A 17525-nucleotide genomic window follows, 5' to 3' on the forward strand; every position below is an offset into this window, starting at 1 on the left:
GTTTACTCACTTGTAAAGTGGGAATAAAAACAGAATTTGCTGGTTGGTGGGAAGGTTAAGCAAGATAATGTATCTCAAGTGCCTGGCAGAGAGTCAGCACTTAAAATGCTAATTATGGTTTTTATTGTTATCATTAATCATATCCTTTGGAAATTTCAAGTCAGAGTTAAGATGGGCAGAAGCCACAGATCAAATCAGTGGGTGGGGAAATCTGGCTACATTCTTGACAATTCACATTTTATTTCAGGCCCTTGGACAGGTGATTCCCAACCCTGCTGGCTGTGTCTTAGATGTGCCTGGGAACCTTTAACAAATGCCCTTGTCTTTGTCCCACCAGAGATTCTGGTTTAGTTGGCCTGTCTGGTACCTGGTGGGTGTAGCGCCATGTGGCCTGCTGTCCATAGCTAATGACAGTTCTGCTTAAACACTGCCTAGGCTGTTCCACCATCAAATATTCCACCCTCACCCCTGGGCCTGGCATCAGCATTTTTTAAAAGCCCTGAGGTGTTTCTATTGGGTATCCAGATTGAAAACCACAGTGTTACAGGTGACATAAGAGAAACAGCCTTCCTTCTCCTGTTTTAAATAAAATACATTCAGCTACAAGTGACTTGGGTGATCTCTTTTACTGTTTTAGATGATGAACAAAGCAAATTGGAAGGTTCTGGTTCCGGTTTAGATAGCTACCTGCCTGAACTTGCCAAGGTAACCTCATGTTAAATCTTCCACCTTTCATAGGATGGTGTTGAAATGCTTCACAAATACATGGTAGTGAACTACTAAACTCATGGTGCAGTTACTGCTAATTTTTGACCACAGTCTTTGGTGAGGTAAAATACCATTACTGACCTGAGTCAGGTTTCAGTTTGTTTTCCAGAAAGTGCCTTGCGATATATTCTCTTTTTGTTATTCTTTGTTTTTCCTCTGTAATATTTCATACCACATTACACATATTGAAGAAATAACCAAGATGCACAGGTAAATGTTTCCATGGTAACATGTTACTTACTATGTTCACACATATGCTCCCTTATTTAAGTTAATAGAGACAATTCCAAAGAGGATAGATCTGTATTACTAGTAATCTTGTTACTGAACCAAAGAGATTGCCTGAGTTATATGACTTGTTCCTGGGTCACTCTGAATGGAAAAATATATATATATACCTGTGTTTTTTTTTTTTAATACTTTGAGAAAGTCAGAAATTACTGAAAAGCACAGAGAAGATCAAAACATCCACATTCCCACCACCCAGATTCCACACTTGTTACTGTATTGTCCTTTCAGTTTCAATATCTTTTAAAGAAGTAAAATATCCCTTATAGTTGAAATTCTTTTTTAAGCATCGTCCTTACTCCATTCCCTTCTTCCCTCACAGCCTCATCTAGGGACAACCACTGTTATGGATTTTCTGGGGATACTTCCTTTTGTTTTTCTTACCTTTACCAGTATATGTATCAGAGTAATATACAACTGTGTTCTGTATGTTTAAAATGTTATATAAATGATTACATAGTCTTCTGCACTTGCTTTTATTTTTAATTCAGCCTTATTTTTGAGATCCATCCAAGTTGGTATATAGATCGAATTCATACCCTTTATTGCATTGTGTAAGCATTTTATTTTAGCAATTCTCTTATTTTCAATTTTTTCTATTACAAACAATGCTACAGTGAATATCCTTGTACTTGTCTCCTTGCGTGCATCTATGAATGATTCTTTTTAAATGAGAGAAATATCTTTGTCTTCTTTGGCCCTTTATATTCTTACTCTGTTATTCCCTGTTTATTCTGTCTCTCTCTCTCTCTCTCTTTTTTTTTTTTTTTTTGTGAGAATACAGTGAAATAGAGACCCTACACACCCACATCTTAAACACTGTAATAGAAAACATGGTTTATCTATATACCATTATAAATAGACTGGCATTCAACATTGACCTTTACTTTAAGACAACATAGCTGTTCTAAAATATAAAACTTACCTCCCTGGCTGAGACTTGAGAGTATTGTTTTTCTTTAGAACTTGACTGTTACCACAGTGTCTTTTTAGCACCTGCCTATTAAAGCTAATTTTAGTGCCACCATTGTAACCTTCTAGGCTGGAAGAGTTTTGGCTTATGTGTTTGTTTTGGGTTATGAACTTCTGTGTACCGCATTTACATTGAGATTTGCTTTTTTGTTTCTGGATGTTTTGGGGTTTGTGATTTCTCAAAGCAAAATGTTTGTTGAAACAGATAATATATGCAGCTCAGTCTATAATTCAAAAAAATAACTTTGTCCATTTACTGTGTGAACACAGCTGATACCTAAGAGAAGACTCATTATTTGAGCTTTGTTTTTGTTGTTGTTCAGTCACTCAGTTGTGTCCAACTCTTTGCAACCCTATGGACTGCAGCATGCCAGACTTCCCTGTCCTTTACCATCTCCTAGGGCTTGCTGAAACTCTTGTCCATTGAGTCAGTGATGCCATCCAACCATCTCATCTTCTGTCACCCCCTTCTCCTCTTGCCCTCAATCTTTCCCATTATCAGGGTCTTTTCTAATGAGTCATTTCTTCACATCAGGGGGCCAAAGTATTGGAGCTTCAGCTTCAGCATCAGTCCTTCCAATGAATATTCAGGATTGATTTACTTTAGGATGAACTGGTTTGATCTTCTTGCAGTTCAAGGGACTCTCAAAAGTCTTCTCCAACACCACAGTTCAAAAGCATCAATTCTTCGGTGCTCATCTTTCTTTATGGTACAACTCTCGCATCCATGCATGACTACTGAAAAAACCATAGCTTTGACTTTATGGACCTCTGTTGGTAAAATAATGTCTCTGCCTTTTAATATGCTGTCTAGGTTTGTCATAGCTTTCCTCTGAGCTTAATATTAAGTAGAAGTCTGTATTTTTCCTATGAAGACATATAGGAGCTATGCCTTCCTTTCTTCTCTTATTGCCTACTGCTACCTGGCCAGCATGATTCAGAATTCCTTGATTGTCAGACTTAAAGGAGACATAGATCACATATATTTATTCTTTAAAGAGTATATTTGAAGTATATTTGAGTATAAAGAGTATATTTGAAGCTGTTTTCAAACAGCGGGTAACGACCAAGTTAGCTTAAGCTGTTTTAGTTGGTTAAAGGTAATTAAATTGGTTTTAACCTCCATTTCTCATTTATTTCTTGTTTTACTGTTTTATTCTTTTTTTTCTTTTAACTGAAGTAGGACTTACATAGAGTGACGTGCCCAGGCACTAATTGTATAGCTTGCTGGACTTCACGTTGGCACACCCACAGAACCCCCACCCATGTCAACATGTAGAACATTTCCAGCACCTCAGCAGACTGTCTTGTATCCTCCCTCTCAGCTGATGCCCTTACCGTTTTGACCTCTATCACCATAGATTAATTCTAACTCTTCTAGACCTTCCTAAAAATGGAAGCATACATACGTACTCTTGGTGGCAGGCTTCTTAAGCTCAACAGTATGTGACCCAGAATAAAAAAGTGCCCTGCCCTTAATAATGATATGTATTATTTAAGATACTATATTATCATGCATATAAACACATATATTTGAGAGAGAGAGAGAGGGTGTGTGTGTGTGTGTGTGTGTGTGTGTGTGTGGTTGTGATGTAAATGTATTTCTTACTTTGAGTCATGGTCAAAATCTAAGAAGTACAGCATTATAAGGGGTTTAACTGTTGTTCCCCCTCCCCACCCACCAGCCCACCTCATGCCAGCTCTCAAGTGCTCTAAAACCATTTTACTTTAAGAAGGTAGAAAAAGGCAGAAGGTAATGTTTCGAAGGGAAAAAGGAAAATTAAGCTGTGCCATCGTTCATCGGCATGCTGCCCTCCCTGCCCCCGTTGGGGCAGGTGTCTGTCGGCGAGGCCTCTTGTCCAGGTGCCTGCTTGGTGGCCAAATACAGTATGAGGGGCTCAGGCACCTGTGTGCCCAGCTCTCAGCCCCTCTGTCATCCAGGGCCCCGAGTGTGAGTGGTTTTGACTGTCTCCAACTCCCTCCGGTGTTTCTGGAGCGGGGATCATCAGTACCTGTTAAGAAAGGAGGCAGGTTGATTGATTACTGGTTATCCTGATTTTAGAAGGAATGCATTCCAGAGATGCAGAATCTGAGACTGAATCGGGGGAGGTGGGGAGCAAGGTTGGAGTCCCACAGCTGTACCAGAAGGGAGAGTTTAGTCAAGGGGATGGGATGCGGAAGTTAAGAGGTCAGTAGTAGGAAATGGTCTTTGGGGAAGTCAGGTCACCGTTAAGTTGGATTGCAGAGAAAGGACTAGAACAATGGGGGCAGGCAAAGGTGTAATTTAATGGCAGGCTCCTCTCAGAGCAGCCCCTCTTTCTGCTTCATTCATCCTGTTGCCTCAGCTTTTGTTTTCTGCTGTGACCGAGACATAACCAAACAGGATGTGAGTGACAGGAAGTTGTTTTAGTACAAAAATAGCTGATATTTCATTGTGGAATGTAATGCAGGGGCCCTTGACATACAGTAGGAGTGATGTGGACTCAGGTTTTCGGCATATTGTGTATATTCCTGGCCCTTTGGTTGCTTGTACATTTAGTACTGGACACCTTCATTGTTTTCTGATGGGGACATACTGTGTATACCCTAAAACCTGTTCTTTTTCTTCTGTTGTCTAATACAGAACCAAATATTTGTTCTAAAGTACCAGCATTTAAAGTATCAAGAGGACATAGTCTTATAAACATTTTTATTAAATATGCAAACTGTAGTTAAAGTTAGTTGATTGGTTTCTTCTGTACAGTGTCAAGGGGTAATATGATCATGTGGTAAACCTGATTGCTATTTATTTGATAAATATTTTTTTTCTGGTTACATTTACCTTGGGTAACATTGGAATGAATGTGCACACACACATATATATACTGTCTCCTGTGTAAAGATGGTATGAAGAAAACTCTCATTCTCCTTATGTTTTCCTCCGTAACTTTTCTGTTTCTGCGTTCTTGCTGTAATCAACAACAGCCGCTCAGTCTCACTTTGGTCTCCCCGAGTGGTTGGGAAGAGAGCCGTTTTCTCATGCTAGACCAAAATTGCTCCCATCCTATCACTGTGTGACTTGTTTTTAGGGAATGAATTTACCTTCCTAGGTAAATTTTCCACAGTTGAATACAGGCTACAGTGTGATGTTTCAGACTTTATAGTCTCATTTACATTCAGTAAGCATCAGGATGCCAAGCTCAAAAGTATTTGTTAGAAACCAAAGAATTTCAGACACCTTCTCTGAGTTTTTAAACCACATTGTAATAAATGCTTCCTTCCCTGTATCTTAGTCCAGAAAACTATGTCATTGTGTTACGACACAAAAGAATTGGCTAGGGTTGTGTTTGTGAGGTCAGCTGGTATTCCATTCCTTATGTAGAACGTTTTATTGCAGCTTTGTATCACAGAGGGTGCAATAGTGGTCCTGGGGACTTAAATATCAGGGAAGTAGTAGAAACAAATCATGACAGCTCTTTAAATTAAAAAGTATATACTCTGACTTCAAAGGATTTTGCAAAGTCTTCCTATTTCCAATCCATTCTGTTTAAATGAGCCAACAGTCAGAATATTTTTCTGATGACTCACCCTCAAAGTACGACGCTCTGGCTTCTGATTGTTTTACCTGCTCAGAGGTGAACTTAAGCTGTTCAGTTCAGGTCAGTTCAGTCATTCAGTCATGTCCGACTCTGTGACCCCATGGACTGCAGCATGCCAGGCCTAAACGCGGCAGTAGTTCTTCTGGGAACTTTTGAATGGATGGTTCATACCTGAAGAAAGGAAGAAAACCTTGTTAGTGTATCATTAGTGATTAAACTTGGGGTTTACAGGAGTGGGTGGAATGGTTTTTTGTTTTGGACAGTTCGTTCTCTTCTGTGATTTCTGAGAAGTGTCAGTTTTTACAGAGAATGGTTCTGTCATTGTCACTTCTCTTTTTCCATTTTCCTCTCGATTTCCTGTATGCGGAACCTAAAGTATCAGACGACAGTGGGTAGGATGGCAGCAACCGGGTTTGGGGAGAAGCAGTTGCATTCTTCTTCCATCCACAGTATGGACTGACCTCAGGTTATTTTAAGAGAAGGGCTGGTTTCTGTCACTGTGAGAAGTGCTGGACAGCATTGTCTGTGGGCTATTTTCTTACAGCTCTGTTTTGTGGGCTGTTAGATTTTGAAAGTACTTATTACCAAAATTTACTTTATTTCATTGTCTTTACTAAAACTTAAGTGAAAATAAATGTGTTTTCTATAATAAGTAAAAATATTCAAAGTCACATAAAGAAAAGTTCATCTTTTCCCTTCAACCTCCATCCCCACATTCCTGAGTTCCTGAGAGCACTAATGTTCTTAACCTGTTATAGTGTCTCCTCCACTAAACCAGTTGCTCATGGAAACATATACACATGTGTAGTAGCTTTAGTTATTTGTTTTTTAATGTGCTCATAATATATACACTACTCTGAAACTTGCCCTACCACTTAAAAATATTTGTTTAAGTGTCCCTCTAGGGTCATACAGGATCTAGTTCACTCATTGCCATCAGTCCAATTCAGTCGCACAGTCGTGTCCAATTCTTTGTGACCCCATGGACTGCAACATGCCAGGCTTCCCTGTCCAACTCCTGGAGCTTGCTCAAACTCAGGTGCATCGAGTCAGTGATGCCATCCAACCATCTCATCCTCTCTCATCCCTTTCTCCCCCTGCCTTTAATCTTTAGCCTTCAAACTCATTTCCATAGCTGCATAATATTCCGAATATGGATACCACACACTTTATTTAGTCATCTCCCTATTTACAAGCGTCTAGATAATTTTCAGTTTTTAGCCTACACAAGTACTGCACAATAAACATCGTGACATATTCAAAGCTTAAATACTCACGCTCTTATTTCAGTACTAGGAATTCCCCAAGGTGGGATTTCTGGGTCACAGTTTATCATGTTTTTTAGTGCTTTAAATATTACCAGGTTACTTCCCCAAAAGGTTGTAACAATTCATATTCCTGTTTCTCTGCATCCTTACCAGAGGAGTAAAAAAATGATATTTCACTGCTATAATTTGTATTCTGCTGCTTAGTAGTGATATTTTTCATATTTTCATGTTTATTTGCCATTTGGTTTTTCTGCTGTCTGACTTGCCTATTTATATTCTTTACCTATTTTTTCTTTTTCTGGTCTAATAAATAAAGAGAGTTGGTACTGAAACCAGACAACCTGAGTCAGAAGACAGACTTCTGTTCAGTGTTGTGAGTTTGGAGCAAACTTTGGAGCAAAGTGTTTGCTCCAAACATGTCCCTCATGCCTCAGTGTTTTCTCTTAAACAAGGATAATAATAAGACTTGCCTCCTAAGGTTGTACCAAATTTAAATGTGCTCTTAGGGTAACGTCTAGCAGAGAGATATTGGCTGGATGAATGAATATCCCCTTTTATCACTGTGATGCCTTCGTGTATTTTATTATTCCCTGGCTCTGGGGCAAAGCTACATTTTCTTACTGCCTAGGTTTTACTTGGTAATTGTTTCAAACACTATTTATCAGATGTACCCTCTTTTTAAAGCACTCTAGGCCTTGGGAGGGCTGGGAGGAACTTTAAGAAGCTGAGCCTGCTTTTTTAGTAGAGCTGTTGATGTGTGTAAGGTAGAGTATACACTTTGAGGTTATTTTTACATCTAACATTGTCCCTTCTTCCCCATTAAGTGGTTTTTCTGGTGAAGAATATCTCTCTTGGATATTAGTGGCAACATTAGCATGCTTTGAGTCTATTTTGGCTAGTTGATTTTCTTTTCTTTTAATGTATCTGCATCCCTGTTTGCCCTCCAATTATATGGAGCTCTTAGCAGTCATTCCTGCTTTATTCATTTCTCATCTCCTAGCATCTCCTAGTCCAGTTGAGTCAACAAACATCTTTCAGAAAGGCACCAGGGAATGCTTCTACATTAAGGGCCCATTCCCTGGTGGCCCAGTGGTAAAGAGTCCGCCTGCCAATGCAGGAGACACAGAAGACTCGGGTTCAATCCTTGGTTCAGGAAGATCCCCTGGAGTAAGAGATGGCAACTGACTCCACTATTTTTGCTGGAAAATTCCATGGACAGAGGAGCCTGGTGGGCTGCAGTCCGTGGCATCGCAGAGTCGGACGCGACTGAGAGCATGCTCCCCTGCTACTCTGCCAGCTGTGCTCCAGTGTCTGAGGTCATAAAGGTTGCCCTCATTGAAAGGCTCTAGCGGAAATTCAGGAGAAGAACGTGTCACTGTGGGTGGTGTCTCGCAGCGTGTAGTACTGATGTTTCTGTTAGGAAACCTCATGGACAAAGTAAAGCAAATTCTTCTTTGGGTTCAGTTAAGTATATTCTACGTGCACATATTCTAGCCCTTTTGATGTGAAAAATTAGGAAAAAGGATGGCTCGATGGATTTCACACTTTGTTCACCCCCTCCCAGCCACTCTGCCATGGGCAAAAAGCATGAGCTGATCTGTAGGAAGGCCCCTGAGTCTCCAGAAGCCTTAAAGCTGCAGGGAGAGCAGCAAGATCAACTTTGTCATGGAAGGAGACTTGAGCCAGCATCTTGTTGAACATGTTTACTTGGAAATGAAAACTGAGTCCAGGGAGGCTGAGTGGCTTGCTCAAGTTCACACAGCTAGTTCACAACTGAACTAGAACTAGTACCCAGTTTCTTAGCTGATGTTCTGGTGGTCATTTCATTCTGCTCGATGTAGACAGTTGTTTAAATATAATCATGATAGAGTTTGGGTCATTGCATTGCAGGTAGATTCTTTACTGTCTGAGCCACCAGGGAAACCCTTGCATCATGGCTAAGAACCTGTTAGAATAACTCCATGGCTGGGAAAATGAAGAAGATGCTTAATTTCCAGTTGGCCATGATTAGAAATGTGATAATAGACCTCGGTAAGCTACCAGCAGAGAGGACTAGATGCCTTCTCCAGAGCTGTCACTCCCGATCATGTGCTGAGATGTGACTCATGATCCTTGAGCAAAGCAGCGGATGAGAGAGGATGTTTTATTAAGAGCTCTGACTGCCAGGAAGAGCAGGGTATAGGTTTAGAGGCATCAGGTGTGAGGCATAACGTGGCTGGAGATGACTTCTGTCTTGTGACTGTCCTAGAAGCTTCCTCTTCTGCCTGTTCCCAAATCGCATTGCTCCAGCCCCCATCACTGCTGCCGTGTGTCTTCTCATCTTCTGTCCATCCCTTCAGTGTGGGGGCCTCTGGGTTTCCGTCCACAGACTTGCTTTCACGCTTCCCCCAGGGACCCTCACCCAGCACCCCGCCGCAAGACTTCTGTGCTAACGCTCTCCTTGCCTGTAATTCCAGCCTTCCTCCCACCCTCTGTTCACATTGCATCTTTCTGGCTGTCTACTGGATGTTGCCAGTTGGAAATCCCACAGGCTCCTCCAGAATCCAGTCTACCACCCTTTCAATAAACCTGCTCTTCCTCCCAGATTAATTGTCAGTCAGCAGGCCACCCAAGCCTAGGAAGGTGGGGTTTGTCATGGGCCTTGCTGTGAGGCTGGGAGCCTGTTGTCATAACCTGGGAGAAACCATGTGAACCTCCTGGTCTTTCCATTTTTAATCCATCGCTTCAGCCCTACCCGCAGGGCAGATCTATTGTAAAATGCAGAATTGGTTATTTTATTCCCTTGATGAGAATATTGCAGAATTTTTTTATTCTGGATTTTGGATTCTTAATGAAATCCCCAGGCCTCACTATACAAATCTGATTCATTTCTCTGCATTTTTCATCATGTACCATTCATTGTAATGAATGACTTGGTCATTGCTCAAGTGTGAACTTGTATTTTTATACCTGTAGCCCCTCCTCTTAGAATGGCCTTATCTCCTTTTCTGGCCAAATGTCCTTATCCTGTGAATGGACTTTCCTCTGGGAGCGCTTTCCTCGTGGCCACCTCCTGGTGCAGGTTGGCTTGCTGTATGCATGGTTTCCTTTTCATTCGTATTGCTGTTCATATTCTGTCTTCCCAGGTGGTATTCCTTGGGGATAGGGACTGCAGTTCACTCACGTTTGTGTCCCTAGCCTGACATAGGATATGTGCTCATAAATATTTATTGAATGAATCAGCATTTCCCCCCTGGCCTACCACCGAAACCAATGGCTGTCCCTCAAGATCCACCATAGTTTTCTTTATTCCACCATCCAGAACGTCTTCCTTCCACTTCCTTTACTTGTACCCTCAAGTCACAGGCTGAACTGTAAGTCCTTTCTTCCATTTGGACTCTTTTCTGCTCTCATTATCTATCTTTTCTGTGCAACCTTTTCATTTGATCTGAAATGCTCATGTTTTTCTCCTTTTTGCTGTCTAAATTCTGCCTCTTCATTCAAAGCTTGTCACCCATTTCATTACTCTATGAAGCTTTTCTTGATGGTAAGGCTTAATTATTCTCTTTTGCTTTATTTGCATTGGTTTTGACTCTAATCGATTGTCAGCTTCACAAGGGCAGGGATCAAGTCTTAGCTTCTCTTTCCCCCTCACAGATCTTACATCGTGTCTGTCCTTACCGCCTGTCCACAGTACTTACATAGTCTGTCCTTGTTCGTTGACATGCAGGTGACCCACCAAGATGAGGGCAGAGTTGTCTGGCAGTCTGGCTCTTCGGGATGGGATAGCTTTCAAACATACTTAGACACCTCTGTAAGAAAAAGAAGTTTTTAAATGTGATTTTTATTTTTTGTTTTATCTTGTTACAGAGTGCCAGAGAAGCAGAAATTAAACTGAAAAGTGAAAGCAGAGTTAAACTTTTTTACTTGGACCCAGATGCTCAGGTAAGAAGTATTTTAATATTTAAAATAGCTCAAGGAAAGAAAAGCTTTGATAGGTTATTTGCTTGCTTATTTGTTTGCTTATTTATATATTTTGGATGCAAAGCCATATGATAATATAGAAAATTCAGGAGAAAGAGAAAAAACAAAAACCGGTAATTTCATTACCATAGCACAACCATTGTGAACATTTGATATTCCATAGATCGTTGAAAATTTAAGGAGATTTATCCAAAGATGTGCTAGTCCACAAAGAACATATATAATCTACCCTGTAAACCCACCACCAAGAAAATAGCATGCATCTCCACAGTTGCCCAGTAGACAGTACTGTTTCCTGACTGGCCCAAGCTCAGTTTCAAACACAAGCCTTTCTGTCCTACAGTCCACATCTGTGTCCTGAGAAAACCCCAAACACAGCGTGGTGAGGGCCTCCAGGGCTGCCCACAAACAGGGCTGCTGCTCGGAGGGGCCAACTGTCCTGCTGCGGCTCCTCCCATAGTTTCCTCTTCTTCATTTGTTGTCTTTTTTTTTTTTTAATAGAACTTCTTTTCCCCATTTAATAATAAGTATTTTCCTCTGTCTCTTCTCAGATTTCAAAACCATATAGTTTTTTGGACAGATTTTTGTTTAGTGTGGTGAAATATGCACAATGTAAAATTCACCACTTTAACCATTTTTAAACATGCTATTCACTGGTGTTAGGTAGTCACATTATTGCATAAGTATCACCATGATCTCTTTCCAGAACTTTTCCATCCTCCCAAATAGAAACTCTGTGTGCATTAAACAACAGCTCCCCATATCTCCTTCCCCTCCCCCTTAGTAACCTCTATTCTACTTTCTGTCTTTAAGATTTTACTTATTTAGGAAGCTAATATATATGGAATCATATGATATTTTCCTTTTCATGTCTGGCTTGTTCCACTTAGTATAATGTCTTCAGGGCCCATCCCTGTTGTAACATATGTCAGAACTTCATTCCTTTTTATGGCTGAGTAATATTTCATTGGATTTATATTATATGCAACATTTTGATTATAGAGACTTCAGTTGATGAACACTTGAGTTATTCATAACAATAATTTTAAAGCTCTATATAATCAGTCATGGAGTAGATATACCATCATGTATTTGACCATGTTATATACCACATAAATGTATAAAATAGTAAACACTTTGCGTAAATTAATATGTATAGCTTTTCCATATTTTAAGCAGTTTCTTTAGGATACATTTATTATAGGATATTTTCTTCTTAGTGGGAGCATAATACATTTATATATTTGCATTTCTTTTAAAGAAGCTTGACTTCTCATCAGCTGAGCCAGAAGTGAAACCATTTGAAGAGAAGTTTGGAAAAAGAATTCTCGTCAAGTGCAATGATTTATCTTTCAATCTGCAATGCTGTGTTGCCGAAAATGAAGAAGGGCCCACTACAAATGTAATTTTCCTTTTGAAAAACTAAAATTAAAAAAAACACACACATTCCAAGGTTTCAGGTGAGCCGGTTGCAGTGCAGTCATGTCACGCAGTCCTAGTCCCTGGTGTCGGAGAACAAGAGGGTGAGATCAGAGTGCAGAGGGTCATTTGGGCCACCAGACAGGATGTTCACAATACAGGACGGGGAGGGAGGCTGTTGTACTTTCACAGTAACTTGTAGCAGCAATCGCACACAGGTCTAGTCGTCTCTTCTTTGGTAGCAGTGTTCTCTTTTCCCGACAGTTTGTGCCCTGGTGATGGTCTGGACTGTTTTGTTTTGTCCAGGTTGAGCCTTTCTTCGTCACTCTGTCCCTGTTTGACGTAAAATACAACCGGAAGATTTCTGCTGACTTCCACGTCGACTTGAACCACTTCTCAGTGAGGCAGATGCTGGCCACCACGTCCCCGTCTCTGAGGAATGGGGACCGGCAGAGCTCGCCTGCCCCGCTGGGCATCCTCCACGAGGCCGCCATGCAGTACCCGAAGCAGGTGGGGGGGCTGGCCCAGTGGTCAGGCCACTAAGGCTTCCCTGGTACAAGCTGTGTGAATACATAAATGAAGCTTAAAATGCACAGTTGGAGTAAATGAGACTCTTAATTAGATTGATTGCGTATATCACGAGGTTGTCAAAGCAAGCTGAAAGAGAAATGGCTTTTGACTTCTCATTTCTTTTTTTCTAAACTTTCTGCTAGTTGCCTCCACTGCCATCGAACGATGAACTGTTTGTTGATGAGTTAACCAGTTTGACGCTGGGTGCTTCTGAGTAGTTCTGCTGTTTCAGTGCTGTTTGCTGATTGAGACTCTTTAATATTCGTGAAATTTGTTTAACGTAACTGTAAATTCTGCTCGCTAAAGAAGATGGTTTGTTCCCTAGGGGATATTTTCAGTCACGTGTCCGCATCCTGATATATTTCTTGTGGCTAGAATTGAAAAAGTACTTCAGGGGAGCATCACCCATGGTGCTGAGCCATACATGAAGAGTTCCGACTCCTCCAAGGTATGGATGACTTTGGGATGATAAAAAGCAGTGGGGGGACAAAATAGGAATAGAAATGCTTAAAGAAATCACAGTTAAGCCATATTTATGTTCTAAAAGAGATAGACTGCTTTCACTGTTGTTCTTTGTTCAGTCACTCAGTCATGTCCGACTCTTTGCGACCCCATGGATTGCAGCACGCCGGGTTTCCCTGTCCTTCAGCGTCTCCCAGAGTTTCCTCAAACTCATGTCCATTGAGTTGGTGATGCCATCCAACTATCTCATCCTCTGTCATCCCCTTCTCCTTGAGCCTTCAGTCTTTTCCAGCATCACTGTCTTTTCTGATGAGTCTGCTCTTTGTATCAGGTGGCCAAAGTATTGGAGCTTCAGCTTCAGCATCTGTCCTTCCAATGAATATTCAGGGTTGATTTCCTTTAGGATTGACTGGTTTGATCTCCTTGCAGTCCAAGGGACTCTCAAGAGTCTTCTCCAACACCCCAGTTCGAAAGCATCAATTCTTGGCTCTCAGCTTTCTTTATGGTCCAGCTCTCACATCTGTACATGACTACAGGCAAAACCATAGCTTTGACTATATGGACCTCTGTTAGCAAAGTAATGTCTCTGCTTTTTAATACAGTGTCTATGTTTGTCTACTCTCATAGATTTACTCTTAAGAGTTAACCTTGTGTGTTCAGTTTTCAGTGAAAAGTAATTCCATGTATAAATAAACACTTCATCTGGTAGACTGTCCTGACATCCTGAAATAGCTGGCAAAGGAATTACCAGCTTAAGAGTAAACTTTCTTTCATTAAAAAGTACATATATTGTATTTAAATGGAGTTCATTTCCACTTGCTGGCATGTGTCCAAGGTCCCGGAATTGTGAATTTGGATCCATTTACTCTTACGTGTGAGACCGGAGACGAGGAGGTGAGCTGGCTGGGATGGTCTGGCCGGTAGTATCTGCAGATCGAGCCCCCTGTGTTTTGTCAGGGGGGACAGGGCTCTGGTGGCAGAGGTGGTGTGACATGAGGCAAAAGAGGGGAGGGAAATACACACTAAGTGTATGAGCTGTGTCTTCATTACTTTAGTGTAGTGTTTGGTACTTGGGGGTGCCTAGGTGTGGACATATTTTAGAGTTATTGAATATTAGAAGTAACACTTCCAAAAACTTAGATTTACGAAGGTTTAGTTGCCCACTGAGCTTCCCACAACTAGAGTCGCCAAAGGACACATGACTGTCACTTTCCACCCTGTTGAGCTGCCTGGTTTGAGTCAGCTATTTGAATGCTACTCGTGCCAGTTTTACAGTACTGCTAGTTTCTTAAAACAATTTTTTTTTAAATAACTGATCATCTGTGAGATGACCCTGAAACAGTGACATAGACTGGTCAGCATCCGGGGACACCCTGGAGGCTCTCACTGAGGTCTTCCCAGCTGATTCAGAGCTTCCTCTCTATGGCCACCAGCCCATCACAAGCGTGTCCATGAAGATACAGGATGGTTGTTAAAGGACAGGTCCTCGGAGCCAGGGACTGGGTGCCGAGTGCTCAGCCAGCCTGGACACACCATGTGAACTCTCTGGGCCCCGGCTGTCACATGTGTAGTTGAAAGATGGTGCTGCTACCTGTCCCTCCCTCCCCTCAGGAGCAGTGCTGAGATCAGACAGATGGTGTACGAGTCAGTGCTGTGGAGACTGTAAATCAAGTCACTGACACATATAAGAGGACATCATCATCAATGACTACAGCCCCCGTCAAGGAAGAGCCCATGTACCCAGGCACACAGCTTCAAACAGGATGCCCTTCTGGCTGATAAAGCCTGGGTCAAGTTTAGTCTCTGGAGAGAAGCTGTTTTATTTTTTAAATCAAGTCTGTAAAACCTGGGATGAGAAGCTCTTTTAGTCTCTTTGGTGTTTTGATTAATAATCAGTGAATACCCAAGATGAGATCTATTCCCCTGCTGTATGCACAACACGTTTCCAAGGCCAGCATGCACCAGCTTGGCCACTTCTGCCTGCCATGTGCATGGCTTGGAATTTGGCAGCTCGTGCTGGTGTGAAAACCGCGTATCCTCGCAGGCGGGACGCCGTTCTTACCAATGTCCGCTGAGCATCTGCTGAATTTACTCCTCCTTCATACTTACGGCATGTGAGGCTCAGCCATGTGTACATTTTCCCATGCGTTCACACCTCCAAAGCAGTCAATTCAAGCAGAGATTAAGACTCAGCCATCTTATGTAAAAATAGAAGCTTCAATAGAGATTTTACTGAGGTATGGTTTTTCCCTGTGTATCAAAATTTGTCTCTTCATGGCCTCTTCTTTGGGGTTGGCCTGCCCTCATACCTGAAGGGTGTACTTTTCTTGCTTGCCAAATAAAACTCTGAGCTGTAACCAAGCTGTAAAAAAAAAAAAAAAGAAAAAAAATTGTTTCTTCATGTTTCCCAAGATGGCCTAGGGCATCGTTTGGAGGAAATCATTGCTTTGGAGGAAATTTTTGGGAGGAGTCTCTATAGGTGTCCACCATGAACAGATGTTTTTTCAAAAAGAAAGAAAAGTGAGGGGAAAAACCCACAAGGACACACAATAGTTTTTCACTCTGGCTTTCACATTCATTGTGTTCCAAGTGCATCCTCAGTAAATCTGAGAGTTCACTACAGGCAAGAGTGAAACTTATGCAAATATTGCATTTTAGTCCACAACACAGTCATTATTGTTGAAACCTAAAAGCAATTGTTCCTACTTGAAAATGTGTAAGTAAAATGGCCACTCCGGGAAGGCTGACCATTCTACTCTATGATCTCCGAGTCTGCGTGGACGTGCCCCCCTGGAAGGAGAAAGGGAGGGACTGGATCCTGAACCTGTTTCAGTGGAGAAGTGTTTCCATTATCACTCCTGAAGGCCTCAATTCCTACACGTGGTTTCAGTACACTTGTCATATTTAGTAGCCAGAAGGGATGCTGACAAGTCAAGCCCATGCTCTTCATTTTGCAGGTAGGGAAGCAGAGCCCAGAAAGGTTCAGTGGTCCGGACTCACACAGATGGCTTCAGTTTGACTCAGAAGCAGACAGGATGCTGCTATTCTCCTTCTGAGTCTTCTGGATGAGCGCTTCTCAGACCTGGTGCACACAGATCGCCAGAGCTCTGGTCAGATTTCAGGTTTTGACCCAGGAGGTCTGGAGTGGGGCCCGAGACCCTGCTTTCCTGACCAGCTCCCGGTGGGACTGATGCTGCAGCTCTGCAGAGTTCACACTGGCTCACCGGCATTTTAGCATGTTGCCCAACGTTGGTTTGATTCTGATTTACTTGAGTAATATGAAAGACCTGTAGTCATGTACGGATGTGAGAGTTGGACCATAAAGAAATCTGAGTGCTGAAGAGTTGATGCTTTTGAACTATGGTGCTGGAGAAAACTCTTGAGAGTCCTTTGGACTGCAAGGAGATCAAACCAGTCAATCCTAAAGAAAATCAACCCAGAATATTCATTGGAAGGACTGATGCTGAAGCTGAAGCTGCAGTACTTTGCCACCTGATGCAAAGTGCCGTCTCATTGGATAAGACCCTGATGCTGGGAAAGATTGAGGGCAGGAGGAGAAGAGGGCATCAGAAGATGAGATGGCTGGACGGCATCATCAATTCAATGGACATGAACTTGGGCAAACTCTGGGAGATGATGAGGGACAAAGAAGCCTGGCATGCTGCAGTCCATGGGGTCACAAAGAGTTGGATATGACTCAGTGTCTGAACAACAATAGCAGAAGACCCTTCACACTCTACTCTGACTGAATCAGTCAGACTTTGTAGTGGTAACAGTGCAGTATCCCAGATCAAGCAAATTTGGGGATACTAGGTGTCATCTGCTTTAGCGGTAGGAGTTTCGTTGATGAAGAGACCTGCCATGCATGCATCTTAGGCCAAAATTAAATCTGCTTCCCTCTGCACTTTAGAGTTAATCCACCCCCCACACAAACCAAAAGCGATCGTGAGAAAGTGAAAGTAGTGGTAATTTATACCTAGAAACGAGAACATGGTATTTGAAAACCCTGGCCTAACTTAAGTCAGTACCTGTCATGCCTTAATAACAAGCATATACTCCCCAAATCTGGAAAGTCTGCATAGGCCAGTGCACATTAGGAGTTGTGAAAGCTTAGTGTTTTCATTAGTGTCCTCATTTAAACTCCAGTAGTGGGATATATTGGGGCAAGAATACCAAGTACTAGTAATTACTGGTAACTCAGGGACTTATACTACTTAGCCCTTAGTCATAAAGAAAT

The 17525-nt window shown here is 41.8% G+C and overlaps 1 protein-coding gene across 25 annotated transcripts in view; it reads left to right on the forward strand.

The window, feature by feature from the left end:
- The window catches only part of DOCK9 (dedicator of cytokinesis 9), a 271524-nt gene that overhangs the window by 161079 nt on the left and 92920 nt on the right, over positions 1 to 17525 (forward strand). For all 25 annotated transcript variants that reach the window (XM_070471461.1, XM_070471465.1, XM_070471475.1 and 22 more), the window contains exons 9-13: positions 638 to 705; positions 10724 to 10798; positions 12099 to 12239; positions 12563 to 12766; positions 13152 to 13274. In XM_070471461.1, the coding sequence (XP_070327562.1) occupies positions 638 to 705; positions 10724 to 10798; positions 12099 to 12239; positions 12563 to 12766; positions 13152 to 13274 (611 nt within the window). The remainder of the gene's footprint in view (positions 1 to 637; positions 706 to 10723; positions 10799 to 12098; positions 12240 to 12562; positions 12767 to 13151; positions 13275 to 17525) is intronic.

This window comes from Odocoileus virginianus, chromosome 8 (assembly GCF_023699985.2).
Source record: "Odocoileus virginianus isolate 20LAN1187 ecotype Illinois chromosome 8, Ovbor_1.2, whole genome shotgun sequence".
NCBI lineage: Eukaryota > Metazoa > Chordata > Mammalia > Artiodactyla > Cervidae > Odocoileus > Odocoileus virginianus.